General features: G+C 46.2%; 1 protein-coding gene across 1 annotated transcript in view; it reads right to left on the bottom strand.

Annotated features, from left to right (window-relative positions):
• The window catches only part of LOC311118767 (general transcription and DNA repair factor IIH helicase/translocase subunit XPB-like), a gene marked incomplete at its 5' end in the record, with an annotated part of 44,157 nt that extends 18,249 nt beyond the window's left edge, over window positions 1-25,908 (bottom strand). Inside the window, 3 exons of the mRNA XM_084193547.1 lie at window positions 970-1,172; window positions 24,791-24,975; window positions 25,764-25,908. Of these exons, the coding sequence (XP_084049673.1) occupies window positions 970-1,172; window positions 24,791-24,975; window positions 25,764-25,908 (533 nt within the window). The remainder of the gene's footprint in view (window positions 1-969; window positions 1,173-24,790; window positions 24,976-25,763) is intronic.
• Between the last annotated feature and the right edge of the window lie 211 nt (window positions 25,909-26,119).

Below are 26,119 nucleotides of genomic sequence, written 5' to 3'. Positions count from 1 at the left end.
CCTTGCCTGGTCCGTGAGTTTTGGTGGGCGGCCCTCTCTTGGCAGGTTTGTTGTGGTGCCATATTCTTTCATTTTTTAAAATAATAGATTTAATGTTGCTCCGTGGGATGTTCAAAGTTTCTGATATTTTTTTATAACCCAACCCAGATCTGTACTTCTCCACAACTTTGTCCCTGACCTGTTTGGAGAGCTCCTTGGTCTTCATGGTGCCGCTTGCTTGGTGGTGCCCCTTGCTTAGTGGTGTTGCAGACTCTGGGGCCTTTCAGAACAGGTGTATATATACTGAGATCATGTGACGCTTAGATTGCACACAGGTGGACTTAATTTAACGAATTATGTGACTTCTGAAGGTAATTGGTTGCACCAGATCTTATTTAGCTGCTTCATAGCAAAGGGGGTATAATACATATGCACGCACCACTTTAAACTAAAAACCTGTTTTCACTTTGTCATTATGGGGTATTGGGTCATTATGGGGTATTGGGTCATTATGGGGTATTGGGTCATTATGGGGTATTGGGTCATTATGGGGTATTGGGTCATTATGGGGTATTGGGTCATTATGGGGTATTGGGTCATTATGGGGTATTGGGTCATTATGGGGTATTGGGTCATTATGGGGTATTGGGTCATTATGGGGTATTGGGTCATTATGGGGTATTGGGTCATTATGGGGTATTGGGTCATTATGGGGTATTGGGTCATTAGGGGGTATTGTGTGCAGATTGATGAGAATTTGTATTTATTTAATCCATTTTAGAATAAGGCTGTAACGTAACAAAAATGTGGAAAAAGGGTATGAATACTTTCCGAATGCACTGCAAGTACGGTCACTGTGGGGACGATGTTGTCGATGCACTTGTGTGTGTCCTTCTCTCTACCTACCTGTCGAGGCAGATGGCTGTGTGTGTGTGTGTGTGCGTGCGTGCGTGCGTGCGTGCGTGCGTGTGTGCGCGTCTCTCCACCTACTTGTTGAGGCGGATGGCGTACTCCTTCAGAGCGAAGACGTTGTCAGCGAACACCATGATCTTGTCGTTCCGTCTCTCGTGGAACTTGATGAGGAACTGACAGGCTCTGAACTTGTTGGGGTTCATGGTGTAGAGGAGGATACGTCTCTTAGTCTTGATCGCCACGTACTCCCGGTAGAACTCTGGAGACATCGGACACCACACCTAGCAGACGGGAGAAAAAACACACATTCTGAGATGATCCTCCACACTTCTATGCAAGTAGCCTTGTCTGAACCAAAGCGGCCCACAGGGCAGGAGTCTTATCTCCTGTTTCAGTAGCGGGAGGCAGCTTGATGTACAAAAAAACACCCAGGACGATAGACTATCAGGGGCCTAAACCTCAATGCTTCTCCTTATTTCTCAGTACTCACCAGGAGCTATACAGTTATATCCCCATTAAATTCTGTTATGAGTCCAACACGGGTTTGTGGTCCACTGCCCATGAGCAGGTTGAGCCCCCACCAGGGCATTCTGCTTACACTACCTAACGGACCACGTAGACATATGGAGGTGGGTCAGGGAGGTTCTGTGGAATGGTAATGCTAGATCTTCAAATGGCATTCGACACAGTAGATCAGGCTAACGGACCACGTAGACATATGGAGGTGGGTCAGGGAGGTTCTGTGGAATGGTAATGCTAGATCTTCAAATGGCATTCGACACAGTAGATCAGGCTAACGGACCACGTAGACATATGGAGGTGGGTCAGGGAGGTTCTGTGGAATGGTAATGCTAGATCTTCAAATGGCATTCGACACAGTAGATCAGGACATCCTACTGTTTAAAAACAACGACGAGTCCTGTTCATCCTACTGTTTAAAAACAACGACGAGCCCTGTTAATCCTACTGTTGAAACGACGAGCCATGTTCATCATACTGTTGAAACTATTAGCCCTGTTCATCCTACTGTTGAAACTACGAGCCCTGTTCATCCTACTGCTTAAACTATCAACTCTGTTCATCCTACTGTTTAAACTACGAGCCCTGTTCATCCTACTGTTGAAACTACGAGCCCTGTTCATCCTACAATTGAAACTACGAGCCCTGTTCATCCTACTGTTTAAACTACGAGCCCTGTTCATCCTACTGTTGAAACTACGAGCCCTGTTCATCCTACTGTTGAAACTACGAGCCCTGTTCATCCTACTGTTGAAACTACGAGCCCTGTTCATCCTACTGTTGAAACTACGAGCCCTGTTCATCCTACTGTTGAAACTACGAGCCCTGTTCATCCTACTGTTGAAACTACGAGCCCTGTTCATCCTACTGTTGAAACCACGAGCCCTGTTCATCCTACTGTTGAAACTATTAACCCTGTTCATCCTACTGTTTAAACCACGAGCCCTGTTCATCCTACTGTTGAAACTAATAACCCTGTTCATCCTACTGTTTAAACTAATAACCCTGTTCATCCTACTGTTGAAACTACTTGCCCTGTTCATCCTACTGTTGAAACTACGAGCCCTGTTCATCCTACTGTTGAAACTACGAGCCCTGTTCATCCTACTGTTGAAACTACGAGCCCTGTTCATCCTACTGTTGAAACCACGAGCCCTGTTCATCCTACTGTTGAAACTATTAATCCTGTTCATCCTACTGTTTAAACTACGAGCCCTGTTCATCCTACTGTTGAAACTACGAGCCCTGTTCATCCTACTGTTGAAACTACGAGCCCTGTTCATCCTACTGTTGAAACTACGAGCCCTGTTCATCCTACTGTTGAAACTACGAGCCCTGTTCATCCTACTGTTGAAACTACGAGCCCTGTTCATCCTACTGTTTAAACTACGAGCCCTGTTCATCCTACTGTTGAAACTACGAGCCCTGTTCATCCTACTGTTGAAACTACGAGCCCTGTTCATCCTACTGTTGAAACTACGAGCCCTGTTCATCCTACTGTTGAAACTACGAGCCCTGTTCATCCTACTGTTGAAACTACGAGCCCTGTTCATCCTACTGTTGAAACTACGAGCCCTGTTCATCCTACTGTTGAAACTACGAGCCCTGTTCATCCTACTGTTGAAACCACGAGCCCTGTTCATCCTACTGTTGAAACTATTAACCCTGTTCATCCTACTGTTTAAACCACGAGCCCTGTTCATCCTACTGTTGAAACTACGAGCCCTGTTCATCCTACTGTTGAAACTACGAGCCCTGTTCATCCTACTGTTGAAACTACGAGCCCTGTTCATCCTACTGTTGAAACTACGAGCCCTGTTCATCCTACTGTTGAAACTATTAACCCTGTTCATCCTACTGTTTAAACTAATAACCCTGTTCATCCTACTGTTGAAACTACGAGCCCTGTTCATCCTACTGTTGAAACTACGAGCCCTGTTCATCCTACTGTTGAAACTACGAGCCCTGTTCATCCTACTGTTGAAACTACGAGCCCTGTTCATCCTACTGTTGAAACTACGAGCCCTGTTCATCCTACTGTTGAAACTACGAGCCCTGTTCATCCTACTGTTGAAACTACGAGCCCTGTTCATCCTACTGTTGAAACTACGAGCCCTGTTCATCCTACTGTTGAAACTACGAGCCCTGTTCATCCTACTGTTGAAACTACTAGCCCTGTTCATCCTACTGTTGAAACCACGAGCCCTGTTCATCCTACTGTTGAAACTATTAACCCTGTTCATCCTACTGTTTAAACTACGAGCCCTGTTCATCCTACTGTTGAAACTATTAACCCTGTTCATCCTACTGTTTAAACTACGAGCCCTGTTCATCCTACTGTTGAAACTATGAGCCCTGTTCATCCTATTGTTGAAACTACGAGCCCTGTTCATCCTACTGTTTAAACTATTAATCCTGTTCATCCTACTGTTGAAACGACGAGCCCTGTTCATCCTACTGTTTAAACTACGAGCCCTGTTCATCCTACTGTTGAAACCACGAGCCCTGTTCATCCTACTGTTGAAACTACGAGCCCCGTTCATCCTACTGTTGAAACTACGAGCCCTGTTCATCCTACTGTTGAAACTATTAGCCCTGTTCATCCTACTGTTGAAACTACTAGCCCTGTTCATCCTACTGTTGAAACTACGAGCCCTGTTCATCCTACTGTTGAAACCACGAGCCCTGTTCATCCTACTGTTGAAACCACGAGCCCTGTTCATTCTACTGTTGAAACGACGAGCCCTGTTCATCCTACTGTTGAAACTACGAGCCCTGTTCATCCTACTGTTGAAACTACGAGCCCTGTTCATCTTACTGTTGAAACTATGAGCCCTGTTCATCCTACTGTTGAAACTACGAGCCCTGTTCATCCTACTGTTGAAACCACGAGCCCTGTTCATCCTACTGTTGAAACCACGAGCCCTGTTCATCCTACTGTTTAAACTACGAGCCCTGTTCATCCTACTGTTGAAACTACGAGCCCTGTTCATCCTACTGTTGAAACTACGAGCCCTGTTCATCCTACTGTTGAAACTACGAGCCCTGTTCATCCTACTGTTGAAACTACGAGCCCTGTTCATCCTACTGTTGAAACTACGAGCCCTGTTCATCCTACTGTTGAACCTACGAGCCCTGTTCATCCTACTGTTGAAACCACGAGCCCTGTTCATCCTACTGTTGAAACCACGAGCCCTGTTCATCCTACTGTTGAAACTATTAACCCTGTTCATCCTACTGTTTAAACTACGAGCCCTGTTCATCCTACTGTTGAAACTACGAGCCCTGTTCATCCTACTGTTGAAACTACGAGCCCTGTTCATCCTACTGTTGAAACTACGAGCCCTGTTCATCCTACTGTTTAAACTATTAACCCTGTTCATCCTACTGTTGAAACTACGAGTCCTGTTCATCCTACTGTTTAAACTATCAACCCTGTTCATCCTACTGTTGAAACTACGAGCCCTGTTCATCCTACTGTTGAAACTACGAGCCCTGTTCATCCTACTGTTGAAACTACGAGCCCTGTTCATCCTACTGTTTAAACTATTAGCCCTGTTCATCCTACTGTTGAAACTACGAGCCCTGTTCATCCTACTGTTGAAACTACGAGCCCTGTTCATCCTACTGTTTAAACTATCAACCCTGTTCATCCTACTGTTGAAACTACGAGCCCTGTTCATCCTACTGTTGAAACTATTAACCCTGTTCATCCTACTGTTTAAACTACGAGCCCTGTTCATCCTACTATTGAAACTACGAGCCCTGTTCATCCTACTGTTGAAACCACGAGCCCTGTTCATCCTACTGTTTAAACTATTAACCCTGTTCATCCTACTGTTGAAACTACGAGCCCTGTTCATCCTACTGTTGAAACTACGAGCCCTGTTCATCCTACTGTTGAAACTACGAGCCCTGTTCATCCTACTGTTGAAACTACGAGCCCTGTTCATCCTACTGTTGAAACCACGAGCCCTGTTCATCCTACTGTTGAAACTATTAACCCTGTTCATCCTACTGTTGAAACTACGAGCCCTGTTGATCCTACTGTTGAAACTACGAGCCCTGTTCATCCTACTGTTGAAACTACGAGCCCTGTTCATCCTACTGTTGAAACTACGAGCCCTGTTCATCCTACTGTTTAAACTATTAACCCTGTTCATCCTACTGTTGAAACTATGAGTCCTGTTCATCCTACTGTTGAAACTACGAGCCCTGTTCATCCTACTGTTTAAACTATTAGCCCTGTTCATCCTACTGTTGAAACTACGAGCCCTGTTCATCCTACTGTTGAAACTACGAGCCCTGTTCATCCTACTGTTTAAACTATCAACCCTGTTCATCCTACTGTTGAAACTACGAGCCCTGTTCATCCTACTGTTGAAACTATTAACCCTGTTCATCCTACTGTTTAAACTACGAGCCCTGTTCATCCTACTGTTGAAACTACGAGTCCTGTTCATCCTACTGTTGAAACCACGAGCCCTGTTCATCCTACTGTTGAAACTACGAGCCCTGTTCATCCTACTGTTGAAACTATTAACCCTGTTCATCCTACTGTTTAAACTACGAGCCCTGTTCATCCTACTATTGAAACTACGAGCCCTGTTCATCCTACTGTTGAAACCACGAGCCCTGTTCATCCTACTGTTTAAACTATTAACCCTGTTCATCCTACTGTTGAAACTACGAGCCCTGTTCATCCTACTGTTGAAACTACGAGCCCTGTTCATCCTACTGTTGAAACTATTAGCCCTGTTCATCCTACTGTTGAAACTACTAGCCCTGTTCATCCTACTGTTGAAACTACGAGCCCTGTTCATCCTACTGTTGAAACCACGAGCCCTGTTCATCCTACTGTTGAAACCACGAGCCCTGTTCATTCTACTGTTGAAACGACGAGCCCCGTTCATCCTACTGTTGAAACTACGAGCCCCGTTCATCCTACTGTTGAAACTACGAGCCCTGTTCATCCTACTGTTGAAACTACGAGCCCTGTTCATCCTACTGTTGAAACTATGAGCCCTGTTCATCCTACTGTTGAAACCACGAGCCCTGTTCATCCTACTGTTGAAACCACGAGCCCTGTTCATCCTACTGTTGAAACTACGAGCCCTGTTCATCCTACTGTTGAAACTACGAGCCCTGTTCATCCTACTGTTGAAACTACGAGCCCTGTTCATCCTACTGTTGAAACTACGAGCCCTGTTCATCCTACTGTTGAAACTAAGAGCCCTGTTCATCCTACTGTTGAAACTACGAGCCCTGTTCATCCTACTGTTGAAACTACGAGCCCTGTTCATCCTACTGTTGAAACTACGAGCCCTGTTCATCCTACTGTTGAAACTACGAGCCCTGTTCATCCTACTGTTGAAACCACGAGCCCTGTTCATCCTACTGTTGAAACTACGAGCCCTGTTCATCCTACTGTTTAAACTATTAACCCTGTTCATCCTACTGTTGAAACTACGAGTCCTGTTCATCCTACTGTTTAAACTATCAACCCTGTTCATCCTACTGTTGAAACTACGAGCCCTGTTCATCCTACTGTTGAAACTACGAGCCCTGTTCATCCTACTGTTGAAACTACGAGCCCTGTTCATCCTACTGTTTAAACTATTAGCCCTGTTCATCCTACGGTTGAAACTACGAGCCCTGTTCATCCTACTGTTGAAACTACGAGCCCTGTTCATCCTACTGTTTAAACTATCAACCCTGTTCATCCTACTGTTGAAACTACGAGCCCTGTTCATCCTACTGTTGAAACTATTAACCCTGTTCATCCTACTGTTTAAACTACGAGCCCTGTTCATCCTACTGTTGAAACTACGAGCCCTGTTCATCCTACTGTTGAAACCACGAGCCCTGTTCATCCTACTGTTTAAACTATTAACCCTGTTCATCCTACTGTTGAAACTACGAGTCCTGTTCATCCTACTGTTGAAACCACGAGCCCTGTTCATCCTACTGTTGAAACTACGAGCCCTGTTCATCCTACTGTTGAAACTACGAGCCCTGTTCATCCTACTGTTGAAACCACGAGCCCTGTTCATCCTACTGTTGAAACTACGAGCCCTGTTCATCCTACTGTTTAAACTATTAACCCTGTTCATCCTACTGTTGAAACTACGAGTCCTGTTCATCCTACTGTTTAAACTATCAACCCTGTTCATCCTACTGTTGAAACTACGAGCCCTGTTCATCCTACTGTTGAAACTACGAGTCCTGTTCATCCTACTGTTGAAACCACGAGCCCTGTTCATCCTACTGTTGAAACTACGAGCCCTGTTCATCCTACTGTTGAAACTACGAGCCCTGTTCATCCTACTGTTTAAACTATCAACCCTGTTCATCCTACTGTTGAAACTATTAACCCTGTTCATCCTACTGTTGAAACTACGAGTCCTGTTCATCCTACTGTTGAAACTACGAGCCCTGTTCATCCTACTGTTGAAACTACGAGCCCTGTTCATCCTACTGTTGAAACTACGAGCCCTGTTCATCCTACTGTTGAAACTACGAGCCCTGTTCATCCTACTGTTGAAACCACGAGCCCTGTTCATCCTACTGTTGAAACTATTAACCCTGTTCATCCTACTGTTTAAACTACGAGCCCTGTTCTTCCTACTGTTGAAACTACGAGCCCTGTTCATCCTACTGTTGAAACTACGAGCCCTGTTCATCCTACTGTTGAAACTACGAGCCCTGTTCATCCTACTGTTTAAACTATTAACCCTGTTCATCCTACTGTTGAAACTACGAGTCCTGTTCATCCTACTGTTTAAACTATCAACCCTGTTCATCCTACTGTTGAAACTACGAGACCTGTTCATCCTACTGTTGAAACTACGAGCCCTGTTCATCCTACTGTTGAAACTACGAGCCCTGTTCATCCTACTGTTTAAACTATTAGCCCTGTTCATCCTACTTTTGAAACTACGAGCCCTGTTCATCCTACTGTTGAAACTACGAGCCCTGTTCATCCTACTGTTTAAACTATCAACCCTGTTCATCCTACTGTTGAAACTACGAGCCCTGTTCATCCTACTGTTGAAACTATTAACCCTGTTCATCCTACTGTTTAAACTACGAGCCCTGTTCATCCTACTGTTGAAACTACGAGCCCTGTTCATCCTACTGTTGAAATTACGAGCCCTGTTCATCCTACTGTTTAAACTATTAATCCTGTTCATCCTACTGTTGAAACGACGAGCCCTGTTCATCCTACTGTTTAAACTACGAGCCCTGTTCATCCTACTGTTGAAACCACGAGCCCTGTTCATCCTACTGTTGAAACTACGAGCCCCGTTCATCCTACTGTTGAAACTACGAGCCCTGTTCATCCTACTGTTGAAACTATTAGCCCTGTTCATCCTACTGTTGAAACTACTAGCCCTGTTCATCCTACTGTTGAAACTACGAGCCCTGTTCATCCTACTGTTGAAACCACGAGCCCTGTTCATCCTACTGTTGAAACCACGAGCCCTGTTCATTCTACTGTTGAAACGACGAGCCCCGTTCATCCTACTGTTGAAACTACGAGCCCCGTTCATCCTACTGTTGAAACTACGAGCCCTGTTCATCCTACTGTTGAAACTACGAGCCCTGTTCATCCTACTGTTGAAACTATGAGCCCTGTTCATCCTACTGTTGAAACCACGAGCCCTGTTCATCCTACTGTTGAAACCACGAGCCCTGTTCATCCTACTGTTTAAACTACGAGCCCTGTTCATCCTACTGTTGAAACTACGAGCCCTGTTCATCCTACTGTTGAAACTACGAGCCCTGTTCATCCTACTGTTGAAACTACGAGCCCTGTTCATCCTACTGTTGAAACTAAGAGCCCTGTTCATCCTACTGTTGAAACTACGAGCCCTGTTCATCCTACTGTTGAAACTAAGAGCCCTGTTCATCCTACTGTTGAAACTACGAGCCCTGTTCATCCTACTGTTGAAACTACGAGCCCTGTTCATCCTACTGTTGAAACTACGAGCCCTGTTCATCCTACTGTTGAAACTACGAGCCCTGTTCATCCTACTGTTGAAACCACGAGCCCTGTTCATCCTACTGTTGAAACTACGAGCCCTGTTCATCCTACTGTTTAAACTATTAACCCTGTTCATCCTACTGTTGAAACTATGAGTCCTGTTCATCCTACTGTTTAAACTATCAACCCTGTTCATCCTACTGTTGAAACTACGAGCCCTGTTCATCCTACTGTTGAAACTACGAGCCCTGTTCATCCTACTGTTGAAACTACGAGCCCTGTTCATCCTACTGTTTAAACTATTAGCCCTGTTCATCCTACGGTTGAAACTACGAGCCCTGTTCATCCTACTGTTGAAACTACGAGCCCTGTTCATCCTACTGTTTAAACTATCAACCCTGTTCATCCTACTGTTGAAACTACGAGCCCTGTTCATCCTACTGTTGAAACTATTAACCTGTTCATCCTACTGTTTAAACTACAAGCCCTGTTCATCCTACTGTTGAAACTACGAGCCCTGTTCATCCTACTGTTGAAACCACGAGCCCTGTTCATCCTACTGTTGAAACTACGAGCCCTGTTCATCCTACTGTTGAAACTACGAGCCCTGTTCATCCTACTGTTGAAACTACGAGCCCTGTTCATCCTACTGTTGAAACTAAGAGCCCTGTTCATCCTACTGTTGAAACTACGAGCCCTGTTCATCCTACTGTTGAAACTACGAGCCCTGTTCATCCTACTGTTGAAACTACGAGCCCTGTTCATCCTTCTGTTGAAACTACGAGCCCTGTTCATCCTACTGTTGAAACCACGAGCCCTGTTCATCCTACTGTTGAAACTACGAGCCCTGTTCATCCTACTGTTGAAACTACGAGCCCTGTTCATCCTACTGTTGAAACTACGAGCCCTGTTCATCCTACTGTTGAAACTATCAACCCTGTTCATCCTACTGCTTAAACTATTAACCCTGTTCATCCTACTGTTGAAACTACTAGCCCTGTTCATCCTACTGTTGAAACTACGAGCCCTGTTCACCCTACTGTTGAAACTATCAACCCTGTTCATCCTACTGCTTAAACTATTAACCCTGTTCATCCTACTGTTGAAACTACTAGCCCTGTTCATCCTACTGTTGAAACTACGAGCCCTGTTCATCCTACTGTTGAAACTACGAGTGACGCCTTCAGCACTGCGATGCAGTGCCTTAGACCGCTGCGCCACTCGGGAGACCCTTTCTAACTGTTTCTGTGGCGGATTCATGGCCGCAATTTATGGAAGATGCCAAAACTCCGGAGATAACAATAGATGGTGAAGTCAAAGATAGGCCAGTGGTTTCCATCTGTGGTGACGTCAAAGATAGGCCAGTGGTTTCCATCTGTGGTGAAGTCAAAGATAGGCCAGTGGTTTCCATCTGTGGTGAAGTCAAAGATAGGCCAGTGGTTTCCATCTGTGGTGAAGTCAAAGATAGGCCAGTGGTTTCCATCTGTGGTGACGTCAAAGATAGGCCAGTGGTTTCCATCTGTGGTGACGTCAAAGATAGGCCAGTGGTTTCCATCTGTGGTGAAGTCAAAGATAGGCCAGTGGTTTCCATCTGTGGTGACGTCAAAGATAGGCCAGTGGTTTCCATCTGTGGTGTAGTCAAAGATAGGCCAGTGGTTTCCCTCTGTGGTGACGTCAAAGATAGGCCAGTGGTTTCCATCTGTGGTGACGTCAAAGATCGACCAGTGGTTTCCATCTGTGGTGAAGTCAAAGATAGGCCAGTGGTTTCCATCTGTGGTGACGTCAAAGATAGGCCAGTGGTTTCCATCTGTGGTGACGTCAAAGACAGGCCAGTGGTTTCCATCTGTGGTGAAGTCAAAGATAGGCCAGTGGTTTCCATCTGTGGTGTAGTCAAAGATAGGCCAGTGGTTTCCCTCTGTGGTGACGTCAAAGATAGGCCAGTGGTTTCCATCTGTGGTGTAGTCAAAGATAGGCCAGTGGTTTCCATCTGTGGTGTAGTCAAAGATAGGCCAGTGGTTTCCCTCTGTGGTGACGTCAAAGATAGGCCAGTGGTTTCCATCTGTGGTGACGTCAAAGATCGACCAGTGGTTTCCATCTGTGGTGAAGTCAAAGATAGGCCAGTGGTTTCCATCTGTGGTGACGTCAAAGATAGGCCAGTGGTTTCCATCTGTGGTGACGTCAAAGACAGGCCAGTGGTTTCCATCTGTGGTGAAGTCAAAGATAGGCCAGTGGTTTCCATCTGTGGTGACGTCAAAGATAGGCCAGTGGTTTCCATCTGTGGTGACGTCAAAGATAGGCCAGTGGTTTCCATCTGTGGTGACGTCAAAGATAGGCCAGTGGTTTCCATCTGTGGTGACGTCAAAGATAGGCCAGTGGTTTCCATCTGTGGTGACGTCAAAGATAGGCCAGTGGTTTCCATCTGTGGTGAAGTCAAAGATAGGCCAGTGGTTTCCATCTGTGGTGACGTCAAAGATAGGCCAGTGGTTTCCATCTGTGGTGAAGTCAAAGATAGGCCAGTGGTTTCCATCTGTGGTGACGTCAAAGATAGGCCAGTGGTTTCCATCTGTGGTGACGTCAAAGATAGGCCAGTGGTTTCCATCTGTGGTGAAGTCAAAGATAGGCCAGTGGTTTCCATCTGTGGTGACGTCAAAGATAGGCCAGTGGTTTCCACCTGTGGTGAAGTCAAAGATAGGCCAGTGGTTTCCATCTGTGGTGACGTCAAAGATAGACCAGTGGTTTCCATCTGTGGTGACGTCAAAGATAGGCCAGTGGTTTCCATCTGTGGTGACGTCAAAGATAGGCCAGTGGTTTCCATCTGTGGTGACGTCAAAGATAGGCCAGTGGTTTCCATCTGTGGTGACGTCAAAGATAGGCCAGTGGTTTCCATCTGTGGTGACGTCAAAGATAGGCCAGTGGTTTCCATCTGTGGTGACGTCAAAGATAGGCCAGTGGTTTCCATCTGTGGTGACGTCAAAGATAGGCCAGTGGTTTCCATCTGTGGTGAAGTCAAAGATAGGCCAGTGGTTTCCATCTGTGGTGAAGTCAAAGATAGGCCAGTGGTTTCCATCTGTGGTGAAGTCAAAGATAGGCCAGTGGTTTCCATCTGTGGTGACGTCAAAGATAGGCCAGTGGATTCCATCTGTGGTAAGGTTTTCCCTAAAATCAATGCTTATGACAAATCCAACTCCAGAACCAGTCATAGAGCCAGCTGGATAATCTGTTGAATACGGTAGAGTTTAACAAAAACAGCAACAACAGGTACAGTGCCTTCAGAAAGTATTCACACCTCTTGACTTCCTCCACATTTTATTGCGTTACAGCCTGAATTTAAATGGATAACATTTAGATTTATTGTCACTGGCCTACAAACAATAACCCATAATGTCAGTGTGGAATTATGTTTTGTTAGTACGCCGCACAATTGGCCCAGTGCCGTCCGGGTTAGGGGAGGTTTTGGCTGGGGGGGGGGGGGGGGGCTTTACATGGCTCATCGCGCTCTAGCGACTCCTTGTGGTGGGCCGGGTGCCTGCGGGCTGACTCTGGTCGCCAGTTGAACGGTGTTTCCTCCGACACATTGGTGCGGATGTTAAGGTGCGCGGTTAGGCGAGTCATGTTTCAGAGGACGCATGACTCCACCTTCGCCTCTCCCGAGCCCGTTGGGGATTTGCAGCGATGAGACAAGATCGAAAATTGGGTTCAAAAATAAATAAAAATAAAAGTCCCATAATGAGTTTAATGGACTCTGTGTACAATAATAGTGTTTAACATTTTACATTTTACATTTACATTTTTTTAACATGATTTTTGAATGACTACAGAGTCGGAAAAAAGTATTTAGTCAGCCACCAATTGTGCAAGTTCTCCCACTTAAAAAGATGAGAGAGGCCTGTCATTTTCATCATAGGTACACATCAACTATGACAGACAAAATGAGAGAAAAAAAATCCAGAAAATCACATTGTAGGATTTTTTATGAATTTATTTGCAAATGATGGTGGAAAATAAGTATTTGGTCAATAACAAAAGTTTCTCAATACTTTGTTATATACCCTTTGTTGGCAATGACACAGGTCAAACGTTTTCTGTAAGTCTTCACAAGGTTTTCACACACTGTTGCTGGTATTTTGGCCCATTCCTCCATGCAGATCTCCTCTAGAGCAGTGATGTTTTGGGGCTATCGCTGGGCAACACGGACTTTCAACTCCCTCCAAAGATTTTCTATGGGGTTGAGATCTGGAGACTGGCTAGGCCACTCCAGGACCTTGAAATGCTTCTTACGAAGCCACTCCTTCGTTGCCCGGGCGGTGTGTTTGGGATCATTGTCATGCTGAAAGACCCAGCCACGTTTCATCTTCAATGCCCTTGCTGATGGAAGGAGGTTTTCACTCAAAATCTCACAATACATGGCCCCATTAATTCTTTCCTTTACACGGATCAGTCGTCCTGGTCCCTTTGCAGAAAAACAGCCCCAAAGCATGATGTTTCCACCCCCATTCTTCACAGTAGGTATGGTGTTCTTTGGATGCAACTCAGCATTCTTTGCCCTCCAAACACGACGAGTTGAGTTTTTACCAAGAATTTCTATTTTGGTTTCATCTGACCATATGACATTCTCCCAATCGTCTTCTGGATCATCCAAATGCACTCTAGCAAACTTCAGACGGGCCTGGACATGTACTGGCTTAAGCAGGGGGACACGTCTGGCACTGCAGGATTTGAGTCCCTGGCGGCGTAGTGTGTTACTGATGGTAGGCTTTGTTACTTTGGTCCCAGCTCTCTGCAGGTCATTCACTAGGTCCCCCCGTGTGGTTCTGGGATTTTTGCTCACCGTTCTTGTGATCATTTTGACCCCACGGGGTGAGATCTTGCGTGGAGCCCCAGATCGAGGGAGATTATCAGTGGTCTTGTATGTCTTCCATTTCCTAATAATTGCTCCCACAGTTGATTTCTTCAAACCAAGCTGCTTACCTATTGCAGATTCAGTCTTCCCAGCCTGGTGCAGGTCTACAATTTCGTTTCTGGTGTCCTTTGACAGCTCTTTGGTCTTGGCCATAGTGGAGTTTGGAGTGTGACTGTTTGAGGTTGTGGACAGGTGTCTTTTATACTGATAACAAGTTCAAACAGGTGCCATTAATACAGGTAACGAGTGGAGGACAGAGGAGCCTCTTAAAGAAGAAGTTACAGGTCTGTGAGAGCCAGAAATCTTGCTTGTTTGTAGGTGACCAAATACTTATTTTCCACCATAATTTGCAAATAAATTCTTTAAAAATCCTACAATGTGATTTTCTGGAAAAAAAATCTCAATTTGTCTGTCATAGTCGTCGTGTACCTATGATGAAAATTACAGGCCTCTCTCATCTTTTTAAGTGGGAGAACTTGCACAATTGGTGGCTGACTAAATACTTTTTTTCCCCACTGTACCTCATCTCTGTACCCCACACATACAATTACCTGTAAGGTCCCTCAGTCGAGCAGGGAATTGTGAGGCGTCCTTCCTAACTCAGTTGCCGGAGAGGAAGGAAACCTCTCAGGGATTTCACTATGAGGCTGATGGTGATTTTTAAAACAGTTACAGAGTTAAAATGGCTGTGATAGGAGAAAACCGAGGATGGATCAACAACATTGTAGTTACTCCACAATACTAACCTAAATGACAGAGCGAAAAGAAGAACGCCTGTACAGAATAAAAATATTCAAAAACATGAATCCTGTTTGCAATAAATACTAAAGCAATACTGCAAAAAATGTATTTTTTTGTCCTGAATACAAAGCATTATGTTTGGGACAAATCTAATACAACACATTACTGATTACCACTCCATATTTTCAAGCACAGTGGTGGCTGCGTTATGTTATGGGTATGCTTGTAATCGTTAAGGACTGGGGAGTTTTTCCAGGTACCTACATTGTCTAGCAGACAAACGACAACTATCGGCTACGCTCACAGGAATGTATTTTGTACAGAGCTGGTAAAAAAAAAACAAGCATTCCAGTCCTCTTCCACTTGGAACAAGCTACATAAGGACATTAAATTGCAGGAGCTCGTCTCCTTGAACGAGTTCAAAGCTAGGGGCAAAGGGTCAAATCTACGGAGGACAATAAAGTGGGGGGATGTCGATGTTTTGACCCCTAGACGTGTCACACTTCCCCAAAATAATGATCGCCTGCTCAATGTGTAAATGTATAATTTAAACCGTTTTGTGTTTTATGTTGTCTTTGTGTCTGGAAGTGTGTGCCGATTTCCTGGCCAGGTCTCTCTTAGGAAATAGGTTTTATTCTCAACGAGACTAACCTGGTAAAATAAAAAGGTAAACTACTGTTTTACTCCTAGTTCCTCTGATAATACTTATCCCACGCGAATCGCCATCCTTGTCAACATCCCCAACAAAGACTTCAGATGATCTGTTTGGTCACGGACGATATTTTGCCAAATCCGTCAGTTAAACGTCCGGTTCATACAGTTCACGGTCCTTTATTGACCTTTCTTATTATTTTAGAACTGAAAGACAATATTAGGCTCTCCTTAGAACAGTCTCCAGGCTTCCGTCATAACTGTCCATTTTGGAATGAGAAAAAAATTAAATTGCAAGGGTTAATTTTGGTTAAAAAAAAGTTTAATCGCCCTCTGGAAAAAACAACAACATGCTGAGGTAACAATTACATTACCAAGGTTTCTATAATAAAACTAGTCCCGTCTCAATAGGGCTTAAGCCAATTGGAAGCTGGGGATGATTAGGGTGGCCATGACGGTACGAGAGCCAGGTTGGGAATTAAGCCAGGACACCGGGGTTAGCACCCCTACTCTTACTTGTTGCTCCAGAAGACAGTCTACCCATAAAGCCAACCTCCTGCTACTAACTTGTTGTTGACGTCTACTCCCCCACCCCATTACACTAATTTATGAAATGTTGAATTGTAAACTTATGCTTGAAAACGAATAAAAAAGACGGGGGGGGAAAAAAAGATCAGGTCAAATCAGGCCAGATAAGATGAGGCAAGGTTTAAGTCAAGTCAGATCAGGTCTAGTTTAGTTAATTAGTTTATTAGGATTCCCATTAGCTACTCCAAATGCAGCAGCTATATTTCCTTGGGGGCAAGATTCCCTGCTGGACATCGATGACTTGAAAGCAGCCGGTTCCTGTGACCTTTTTCTCTAAGCCGATGATTATACGCTTCCTGTGTCCCACAAGACACAAGGCAGTGTTTTGAGAACCCCTGAGTGCAGAGCGTCTTCCCGTTGGTAAAACCCCTGAGTGCAGAGCGTCTTCCCGTTGGTAAAACCCCTGAGTGCAGAGCGTCTCCACGTTGGTAAAACCCCTGAGTGCAGAGCGTCTCCACGTTGGTAAAACCCCTGAGTGCAGAGCGTCTCCACGTTGGTAAAACCCCTGAGTGCAGAGCGTCTCCACGTTGGTAAAACCCCTGAGTGCAGAGCGTCTCCACGTTGGTAAAACCCCTGAGTGCAGAGCGTCTCCACGTTGGTAAAACCCCTGAGTGCAGAGCGTCTCCACGTTGGTAAAACCCCTGAGTGCAGAGCGTCTCCACGTTGGTAAAACCCCTGAGTGCAGAGCGTCTCCACGTTGGTAAAACCCCTGAGTGCAGAGCGTCTCCACGTTGGTAAAACCCCTGAGTGCAGAGCGTCTCCACGTTGGTAAAACCCCTGAGTGCAGAGCGTCTCCACGTTGGTAAAACCCCTGAGTGCAGAGCGTCTCCACGTTGGTAAAACCCCTGAGTGCAGAGCGTCTCCACGTTGGTAAAACCCCTGAGTGCAGAGCGTCTCCACGTTGGTAAAACCCCTGAGTGCAGAGCGTCTCCACGTTGGTAAAACCCCTGAGTGCAGAGCGTCTCCACGTTGGTAAAACCCCTGAGTGCAGAGCGTCTCCACGTTGGTAAAACCCCTGAGTGCAGAGCGTCTCCACGTTGGTAAAACCCCTGAGTGCAGAGCGTCTCCACGTTGGTAAAACCCCTGAGTGCAGAGCGTCTCCACGTTGGTAAAACCCCTGAGTGCAGAGCGTCTCCACGTTGGTAAAACCCCTGAGTGCAGAGCGTCTCCACGTTGGTAAAACCCCTGAGTGCAGAGCGTCTCCACGTTGGTAAAACCCCTGAGTGCAGAGCGTCTCCACGTTGGTAAAACCCCTGAGTGCAGAGCGTCTCCACGTTGGTAAAACCCCTGAGTGCAGAGCGTCTCCACGTTGGTAAAACCCCTGAGTGCAGAGCGTCTCCACGTTGGTAAAACCCCTGAGTGCAGAGCGTCTCCACGTTGGTAAAACCCCTGAGTGCAGAGCGTCTCCACGTTGGTAAAACCCCTGAGTGCAGAGCGTCTCCACGTTGGTAAAACCCCTGAGTGCAGAGCGTCTCCACGTTGGTAAAACCCCTGAGTGCAGAGCGTCTCCACGTTGGTAAAACCCCTGAGTGCAGAGCGTCTCCACGTTGGTAAAACCCCTGAGTGCAGAGCGTCTCCACGTTGGTAAAACCCCTGAGTGCAGAGCGTCTCCACGTTGGTAAAACCCCTGAGTGCAGAGCGTCTCCACGTTGGTAAAACCCCTGAGTGCAGAGCGTCTCCACGTTGGTAAAACCCCTGAGTGCAGAGCGTCTCCACGTTGGTAAAACCCCTGAGTGCAGAGCGTCTCCACGTTGGTAAAACCCCTGAGTGCAGAGCGTCTCCACGTTGGTAAAACCCCTGAGTGCAGAGCGTCTCCACGTTGGTAAAACCCCTGAGTGCAGAGCGTCTCCACGTTGGTAAAACCCCTGAGTGCAGAGCGTCTCCACGTTGGTAAAACCCCTGAGTGCAGAGCGTCTCCACGTTGGTAAAACCCCTGAGTGCAGAGCGTCTCCACGTTGGTAAAACCCCTGAGTGCAGAGCGTCTCCACGTTGGTAAAACCCCTGAGTGCAGAGCGTCTCCACGTTGGTAAAACCCCTGAGTGCAGAGCGTCTCCACGTTGGTAAAACCCCTGAGTGCAGAGCGTCTCCACGTTGGTAAAACCCCTGAGTGCAGAGCGTCGTCACGTTGGTAAAACCCCTGAGTGCAGAGCGTCTCCACGTTGGTAAAACCCCTGAGTGCAGAGCGTCTCCACGTTGGTAAAACCCCTGAGTGCAGAGCGTCTCCACGTTGGTAAAACCCCTGAGTGCAGAGCGTCTCCACGTTGGTAAAACCCCTGAGTGCAGAGCGTCTCCACGTTGGTAAAACCCCTGAGTGCAGAGCGTCTCCACGTTGGTAAAACCCCTGAGTGCAGAGCGTCTCCACGTTGGTAAAACCCCTGAGTGCAGAGCGTCTCCACGTTGGTAAAACCCCTGAGTGCAGAGCGTCTCCACGTTGGTAAAACCCCTGAGTGCAGAGCGTCTCCACGTTGGTAAAACCCCTGAGTGCAGAGCGTCTCCACGTTGGTAAAACCCCTGAGTGCAGAGCGTCTCCACGTTGGTAAAACCCCTGAGTGCAGAGCGTCTCCACGTTGGTAAAACCCCTGAGTGCAGAGCGTCTCCACGTTGGTAAAACCCCTGAGTGCAGAGCGTCTCCACGTTGGTAAAACCCCTGAGTGCAGAGCGTCTCCACGTTGGTAAAACCCCTGAGTGCAGAGCGTCTCCACGTTGGTAAAACCCCTGAGTGCAGAGCGTCTCCACGTTGGTAAAACCCCTGAGTGCAGAGCGTCGCCACGTTGGTAAAACCCCTGAGTGCAGAGCGTCTCCACGTTGGTAAAACCCCTGAGTGCAGAGCGTCGCCACGTTGGTAAAACCCCTGAGTTCAGAGCGTCTTCACGTTAGCAAATCGTTATCTGAAAATAAGCCGTCACTCCACCTGGGTAAAAACTGAATCAACCCTGTTTTGGATCCAATATTAAACTGGGGGGATCCCCTGGCTTTAATGCCCTAGTGCAATAGTATATGTCACAACTCTCCTTCCCTGGCAACAGAGAACAGTAAAACTCCGGCCAAGCCAGTAGCTATCGCCTGGATACTGTGAGCTACCTTGGATGTCAGTTAGGTGACCAACTATCAGGTGAGAGTACAACATTAAAAAGACGCACTTCAGCTATTTTGATCTTGTCCTGTTGGAAAAACAATATCCCAGTAGAAATACAGTAACGTACACACACTTAAGGGGTAAAAACATACATTTTGAAAAAGCGCAAACTTCACGGAGTGGGCCAATCAAAGAGTTGGTCTGAAGGTGCCCTCTGATGTCATCAGCCTCCCCCCCAATAGAGGAGCGATAGAGAACACTTGTTGCATGTCAGGCAGGTGGCTTAGTGGTTAAGAGCGTTGTGCCCTAGTAACCGAAAGGTCGCTGGTTCTAATCCCCCGAGGCGACCTAGGTGAAAAATCTGTCGATGTGCCCTTGAGCAAGGCACTTAACCCTAATTGCTCCTGTAAGTTGCTCTGGATAAGAGTGTCTGCTAAAATGACTAAAATGTAAAATATGTAAATGTTATACCAGGATCTCCTATTGAGATGTGCCTTTTGTTCAGTAAATCAGGTGATAAATGAGGTGAAAAAGGAGACTGGAGTGTGTCTCAAGGTTAACCAAAAGGTAAAAGTTTCTGGTCTAGGAAACACTACAGCCACCGGCAGGCAGGTGATTACCACTATACCTTATGGTGTAGCGGTTCACACCAGGTCGTGAAGAATAAGCTTCAGAAGTTCTCAGAAAAAGAAAGTCTGGATTATTCTCGAGCTCACGTACAGTAAATCCTGATTACTTCAGCCCCTCTCATTTTGATGAACTAACAAGGTTTAAGATGGAACCACCTAACACGTCCTAGATCAAGATGGGGCTTATCCACAATGTGCTTTACAGCTCCGTCCCCGAAAAACCCTTCTAATCATTTCAGCCACATTAGTGACATGGGCACGCTAGTGACTTTACTCTCTGTAATATTCAACAGCTCCACCGTTTAAACCCGTTCCTCTGCTCTGTAGCTGAACTATAAAACAGCTCCACAGTTTAAACCCATTCCTCTGCTCTGTAGCTGAACTATAAAACAGCTCCACAGTTTAAACCCATTCCTCTACTCTGTAGCTGAACTATAAAACAGCTCCACAGTTTAAACCCATTCCTCTACTCTGTAGCTGAACTATAAAACAGCTCCACAGTTTAAACCCATTCCTCTACTCTGTAGCTGAACTATAAAACAGCTCCACAGTTTAAACCCATTCCTCTACTCTGTAGCTGAACTATAAAACAGCTCCACAGTTTAAACCCGTTCCTCTACTCTGTAGCTGAACTATAAAACAGCTCCACAGTTTAAACCCATTCCTCTACTCTGTAGCTGAACTATAAAACAGCTCCACAGTTTAAACCCATTCCTCTACTCTGTAGCTGAACTATAAAACAGCTCCACAGTTTAAACCCATTCCTCTACTCTGTAGCTGAACTATAAAACAGCTCCACAGTTTAAACCCATTCCTCTACTCTGTAGCTGAACTATAAAACAGCTCCACAGTTTAAACCCATTCCTCTACTCTGTAGCTGAACTATAAAACAGCTCCACAGTTTAAACCCATTCCTCTACTCTGTAGCTGAACTATAAAACAGCTCCACAGTTTAAACCCATTCCTCTGCTCTGTAGCTGAACTATAAAACAGCTCCACAGTTTAAACCCATTCCTCTACTCTGTAGCTGAACTATAAAACAGCTCCACAGTTTAAACCCATTCCTCTACTCTGTAGCTGAACTATAAAACAGCTCCACAGTTTAAACCCATTCCTCTACTCTGTAGCTGAACTATAAAACAGCTCCACAGTTTAAACCCGTTCCTCTACTCTGTAGCTGAACTATAAAACAGCTCCACAGTTTAAACCCATTCCTCTGCTCTGTAGCTGAACTATAAAACAGCTCCACAGTTTAAACCCGTTCCTCTACTCTGTAGCTGAACTATAAAACAGCTCCACAGTTTAAACCCATTCCTCTACTCTGTAGCTGAACTATAAAACAGCTCCACATTTTAAACCCGTTCCTCTACTCTGTAGCTGAACTATAAAACAGCTCCACAGTTTAAACCCATTCCTCTGCTCTGTAGCTGAACTATAAAACAGCTCCACAGTTTAAACCCATTCCTCTACTCTGTAGCTGAACTATAAAACAGCTCCACAGTTTAAACCCGTTCCTCTACTCTGTAGCTGAACTATAAAACAGCTCCACAGTTTAAACCCATTCCTCTGCTCTGTAGCTGAACTATAAAACAGCTCCACAGTTTAAACCCGTTCCTCTGCTCTGTAGCTGAACTATATAACAGCTCCACAGTTTAAACCCATTCCTCTGCTCTGTAGCTGAACTATAAAACAGCTCCACAGTTTAAACCCGTTCCTCTACTCTGTAGCTGAACTATAAAACAGCTCCACAGTTTAAACCCATTCCTCTACTCTGTAGCTGAACTATAAAACAGCTCCACAGTTTAAACCCGTTCCTCTACTCTGTAGCTGAACTATAAAACAGCTCCACAGTTTAAACCCATTCCTCTACTCTGTAGCTGAACTATAAAACAGCTCCACAGTTTAAACCCATTCCTCTACTCTGTAGCTGAACTATAAAACAGCTCCACAGTTTAAACCCGTTCCTCTACTCTGTAGCTGAACTATAAAACAGCTCCACAGTTTATACCCGTTCCTCTACTCTGTAGCTGAACTATAAAACAGCTCCACAGTTTAAACCCATTCCTCTACTCTGTAGCTGAACTATAAAACAGCTCCACAGTTTAAACCCGTTCCTCTACTCTGTAGCTGAACTATAAAACAGCTCCACAGTTTAAACCCGTTCCTCTACTCTGTAGCTGAACTATAAAACAGCTCCACAGTTTAAACCCATTCCTCTGCTCTGTAGCTGAACTATAAAACAGCTCCACAGTTTAAACCCATTCCTCTACTCTGTAGCTGAACTATAAAACAGCTCCACAGTTTAAACCCATTCCTCTACTCTGTAGCTGAACTATAAAACAGCTCCACAGTTTAAACCCATTCCTCTACTCTGTAGCTGAACTATAAAACAGCTCCACAGTTTAAACCCGTTCCTCTACTCTGTAGCTGAACTATAAAACAGCTCCACAGTTTAAACCCGTTCCTCTACTCTGTAGCTGAACTATAAAACAGCTCCACAGTTTAAACCCATTCCTCTGCTCTGTAGCTGAACTATAAAACAGCTCCACAGTTTAAACCCATTCCTCTACTCTGTAGCTGAACTATAAAACAGCTCCACAGTTTAAACCCGTTCCTCTACTCTGTAGCTGAACTATAAAACAGCTCCACAGTTTAAACCCATTCCTCTACTCTGTAGCTGAACTATAAAACAGCTCCACAGTTTAAACCCGTTCCTCTACTCTGTAGCTGAACTATAAAACAGCTCCACAGTTTAAACCCGTTCCTCTACTCTGTAGCTGAACTATAAAACAGCGTCATCAGAGAACAAAGACTGTGAAAATGGGACCAAGTGCGTCTCTGCTCGACACTCAGCATTAATTAAATAGATTGGGGGTAAGGCCCTGCGATAGACTAGTGTCCTGTCCAGGGGATGTCCTGGTACATCAAGCTGTCTCACTACAGAAACAGGAGATAGACTAGTGTCCTGTCCAGGGGGTGTCCTGTACATCAAGCTGCCTCACTACAGAAACAGGAGATAGACTAGTGTCCTGTCCAGGGGGTGTCCTGTACATCAAGCTGTCTCACTACAGAAACAGGAGATAGACTAGTGTCCTGTCCAGGGGGTGTACTGTACATCAAGCTACAGAAACAGGAGATAGACTAGTGTCCTGTCCAGGGGGTGTACTGTACATCAAGCTGTCTCACTACAGAAACAGGAGATAGACTAGTGTCCTGTCCAGGGGGTGTACTGTACATCAAGCTGTCTCACTACAGAAACAGGAGATAGACTAGTGTCCTGTCCAGGGGGTGTACTGGTACATCAAGCTGTCTCACTACAGAAACAGGAGATAGACTAGTGTCCTGTCCAGGGGGTGTACTGGTACATCAAGCTGTCTCACTACAGAAACAGGAGATAGACTAGTGTCCTGTCCAGGGGGTGTCCTGGTACATCAAGCTGCCTCACTACAGAAACAGGAGATAGACTAGTGTCCTGTCCAGGGGGTGTACTGGTACATCAAGCTGTCTCACTACAGAAACAGGAGATAGACTAGTGTCCTGTCCAGGGGGTGTACTGGTACATCAAGCTGTCTCACTACAGAAACAGGAGATAGACTAGTGTCCTGTCCAGGGGGTGTCCTGGTACATCAAGCTGTCTCACTACAGAAACAGGAGATAGACTAGTGTCCTGTCCAGGGGGTGTACTGGTACATCAAGCTGTCTCACTACAGAAACAGGAGATAGACTAGTGTCCTGTCCAGGGGGTGTACTGGTACATCAAGCTGTCTCACTACAGAAACAGGAGATAGACTAGTGTCCTGTCCAGGGGGTGTACTGTACATCAAGCTGTCTCACTACAGAAACAGGAGATAGACTAGTGTCCTGTCCAGGGGGTGTACTGGTACATCAAGCTGTCTCACTACAGAAACAGGAGCTCCTATGAGCCGTTCACAAGCCAAAGATCATGCAAGGCTACTTATCTTAAGCGTGCATTTTGCAAGTGGCTAGTTTGCATCAACTAACTTCACCAAAAACCAAAAAAAACGGGAAGGTTTAGCGTGCGAACTTTGGTTTTGAATCGTGACGTCCTCGCACGTCTGCCTGGTGTCCCCTGTTCGAAGTTACCAAGAGAGTCAGAAATCATTCGCAGACCCTGGTCGCTAGTGCTTCCTAGGGTCTGGGCTTCCGAGACTAGACCTTGAGGTGTCCTAGTCCATGAGCCAGGTATATTCTGTCCTGCCCATCACCAGGTTAAGCCCCACACAGACCGGTACAGGTATGGATGACAGACTAACCTCGGCACACTGGACCTTAGCTATTCTGACCTGCCCATCACCAGGTTAAGCCCCACACAGACCGGTACAGGTATGGATGACAGACTAACCTCGGCACACTGGACCTTAGCTATTCTGTCCTGCCCATCACCAGGTTAAGCCCCACACAGACCGGTACAGGTATGGATGACAGACTAACCTCGGCACACTGGACCTTAGCTATTCTGTCCCGCCCATCACCAGGTTAAGCCCCACACAGACCGGTACAGGTATGGATGACAGACTAACCTCAGCACACTGGACCTTAGCTATTCTGTCCCGCCCATCACCAGGTTAAGCCCCACACAGACCGGTACAGGTATGGATGACAGACTAACCTCGGCACACTGGACCTTAGCTATTCTGTCCCGCCCATCACCAGGTTAAGCCCCACACAGACCGGTACAGGTATGGATGACAGACTAACCTCGGCACACTGGACCTTAGCTATTCTGTCCTGCCCATCACCAGGTTAAGCCCCACACAGACCGGTACAGGTATGGATGACAGACTAACCTCGGCACACTGGACCTTAGCGATGTATCCGTTGTTCTGTAGCTCCATCCAGTTAGCCTCGAACAGCTTGGGCCCGATCAGGAAGTTGAGATCAACGATCTTGTCGTCCTCTCGGACCAGTGTGGCGGTCAGACCCAGCTTACAGTGGGCCTGGACAATGGTCAGAACACGCCGGAACATCTTGGCTACAGAGATGGGGGCGAGACAATGCACACGTTATTAGACAAATGTTTTGGAAACATCACAGAAGAGAGAAAATACTTTCTGGTCCTCCGGCAGTTAACCCCCTAAAGCTGATGCCCGCACGGAAATCGAATTAGCATAACCCTCCTAACCCTAACCCTAACCCCTCCTAAACCTAACCCCTCCTGTCCCTAAACCTAACCCCTCCTAAACCTAACCCATCCTGTCCCTAAACCTAACCCCTCCTAAACCTAACCCATCCTATCCCTAAACCTAACCCCTCCTATCCCTAACCCCCCCTGTCCCTAAACCTAACCCCTCCTATCCCTAACCCCTCCTATCCCTATCCCCTCCTATCCCTATCCCTAACCCCTCCTAAACCTAACCCCTCTTGTCCCTAAACCTAACCCCTCCTAAACCTAACCCCTCCTGTCCCTAAACCTAACCCCTCCTATCCTTAACCCCCCCTGTCCCTAAACCTAACCCCTCCTATCCCTAACCCCTCCTATCCCTAACCCCTCCTATCCCTAACCCCTCCTAACTTAACCCCAACCCCTAACCACAGAACGATAGACAGACACTCCAGGGATGGTGTGGACTAACCCTAACCTCTCATAACTTAACCAAAACCCCAAAACCCCTAACAGACTCACCAGGGATGGTGTAGACTAACCCTAACCTCTCATAACTTAACCAAAACCCCTGACTGACTCACCAGGGATGGTGTAGACTAACCCTAACCTCTCATAACTTAACCAAAACCCCTAACCCTAACCCCTGACAGACTCACCAGGGATGGTGTGCACCTCGTCCAGGATGATGAGTCCCCACTCCTGGGACCTCATCCACTCCATGACCCTCTCTGCCTCCCAAGACCTCTTGGTGGTATGCCCCAACATGCTGTAAGTGCTGATGGCCACCGAGCAGCCAATCGGCTTCAAGACAAAAACAAACTTCATTTCAAGAGCATTTAAAAACCGCAACACACTTTAAACTAAAACAATAACTTGAAATAAATCAATCAAAGCTAAAAAAAAGAAGCAGTAAAAGAGATAATTATACAAAAACACAGACCGAGTTGAAAAGAGGATTTTAAAACCTCAAAACAAAGCGGCTGTTGGAAGACCGAGTTGAAAAGGGGATTTT

This window comes from Coregonus lavaretus (genome assembly GCF_964263955.1).
Source record: "Coregonus lavaretus genome assembly, contig: HAP1_SCAFFOLD_3492, whole genome shotgun sequence".
NCBI lineage: Eukaryota > Metazoa > Chordata > Actinopteri > Salmoniformes > Salmonidae > Coregonus > Coregonus lavaretus.
The sequence above is the reverse complement of the archived record's forward strand: the minus strand, read 5'-3'. Positions and strand labels throughout refer to the sequence as shown.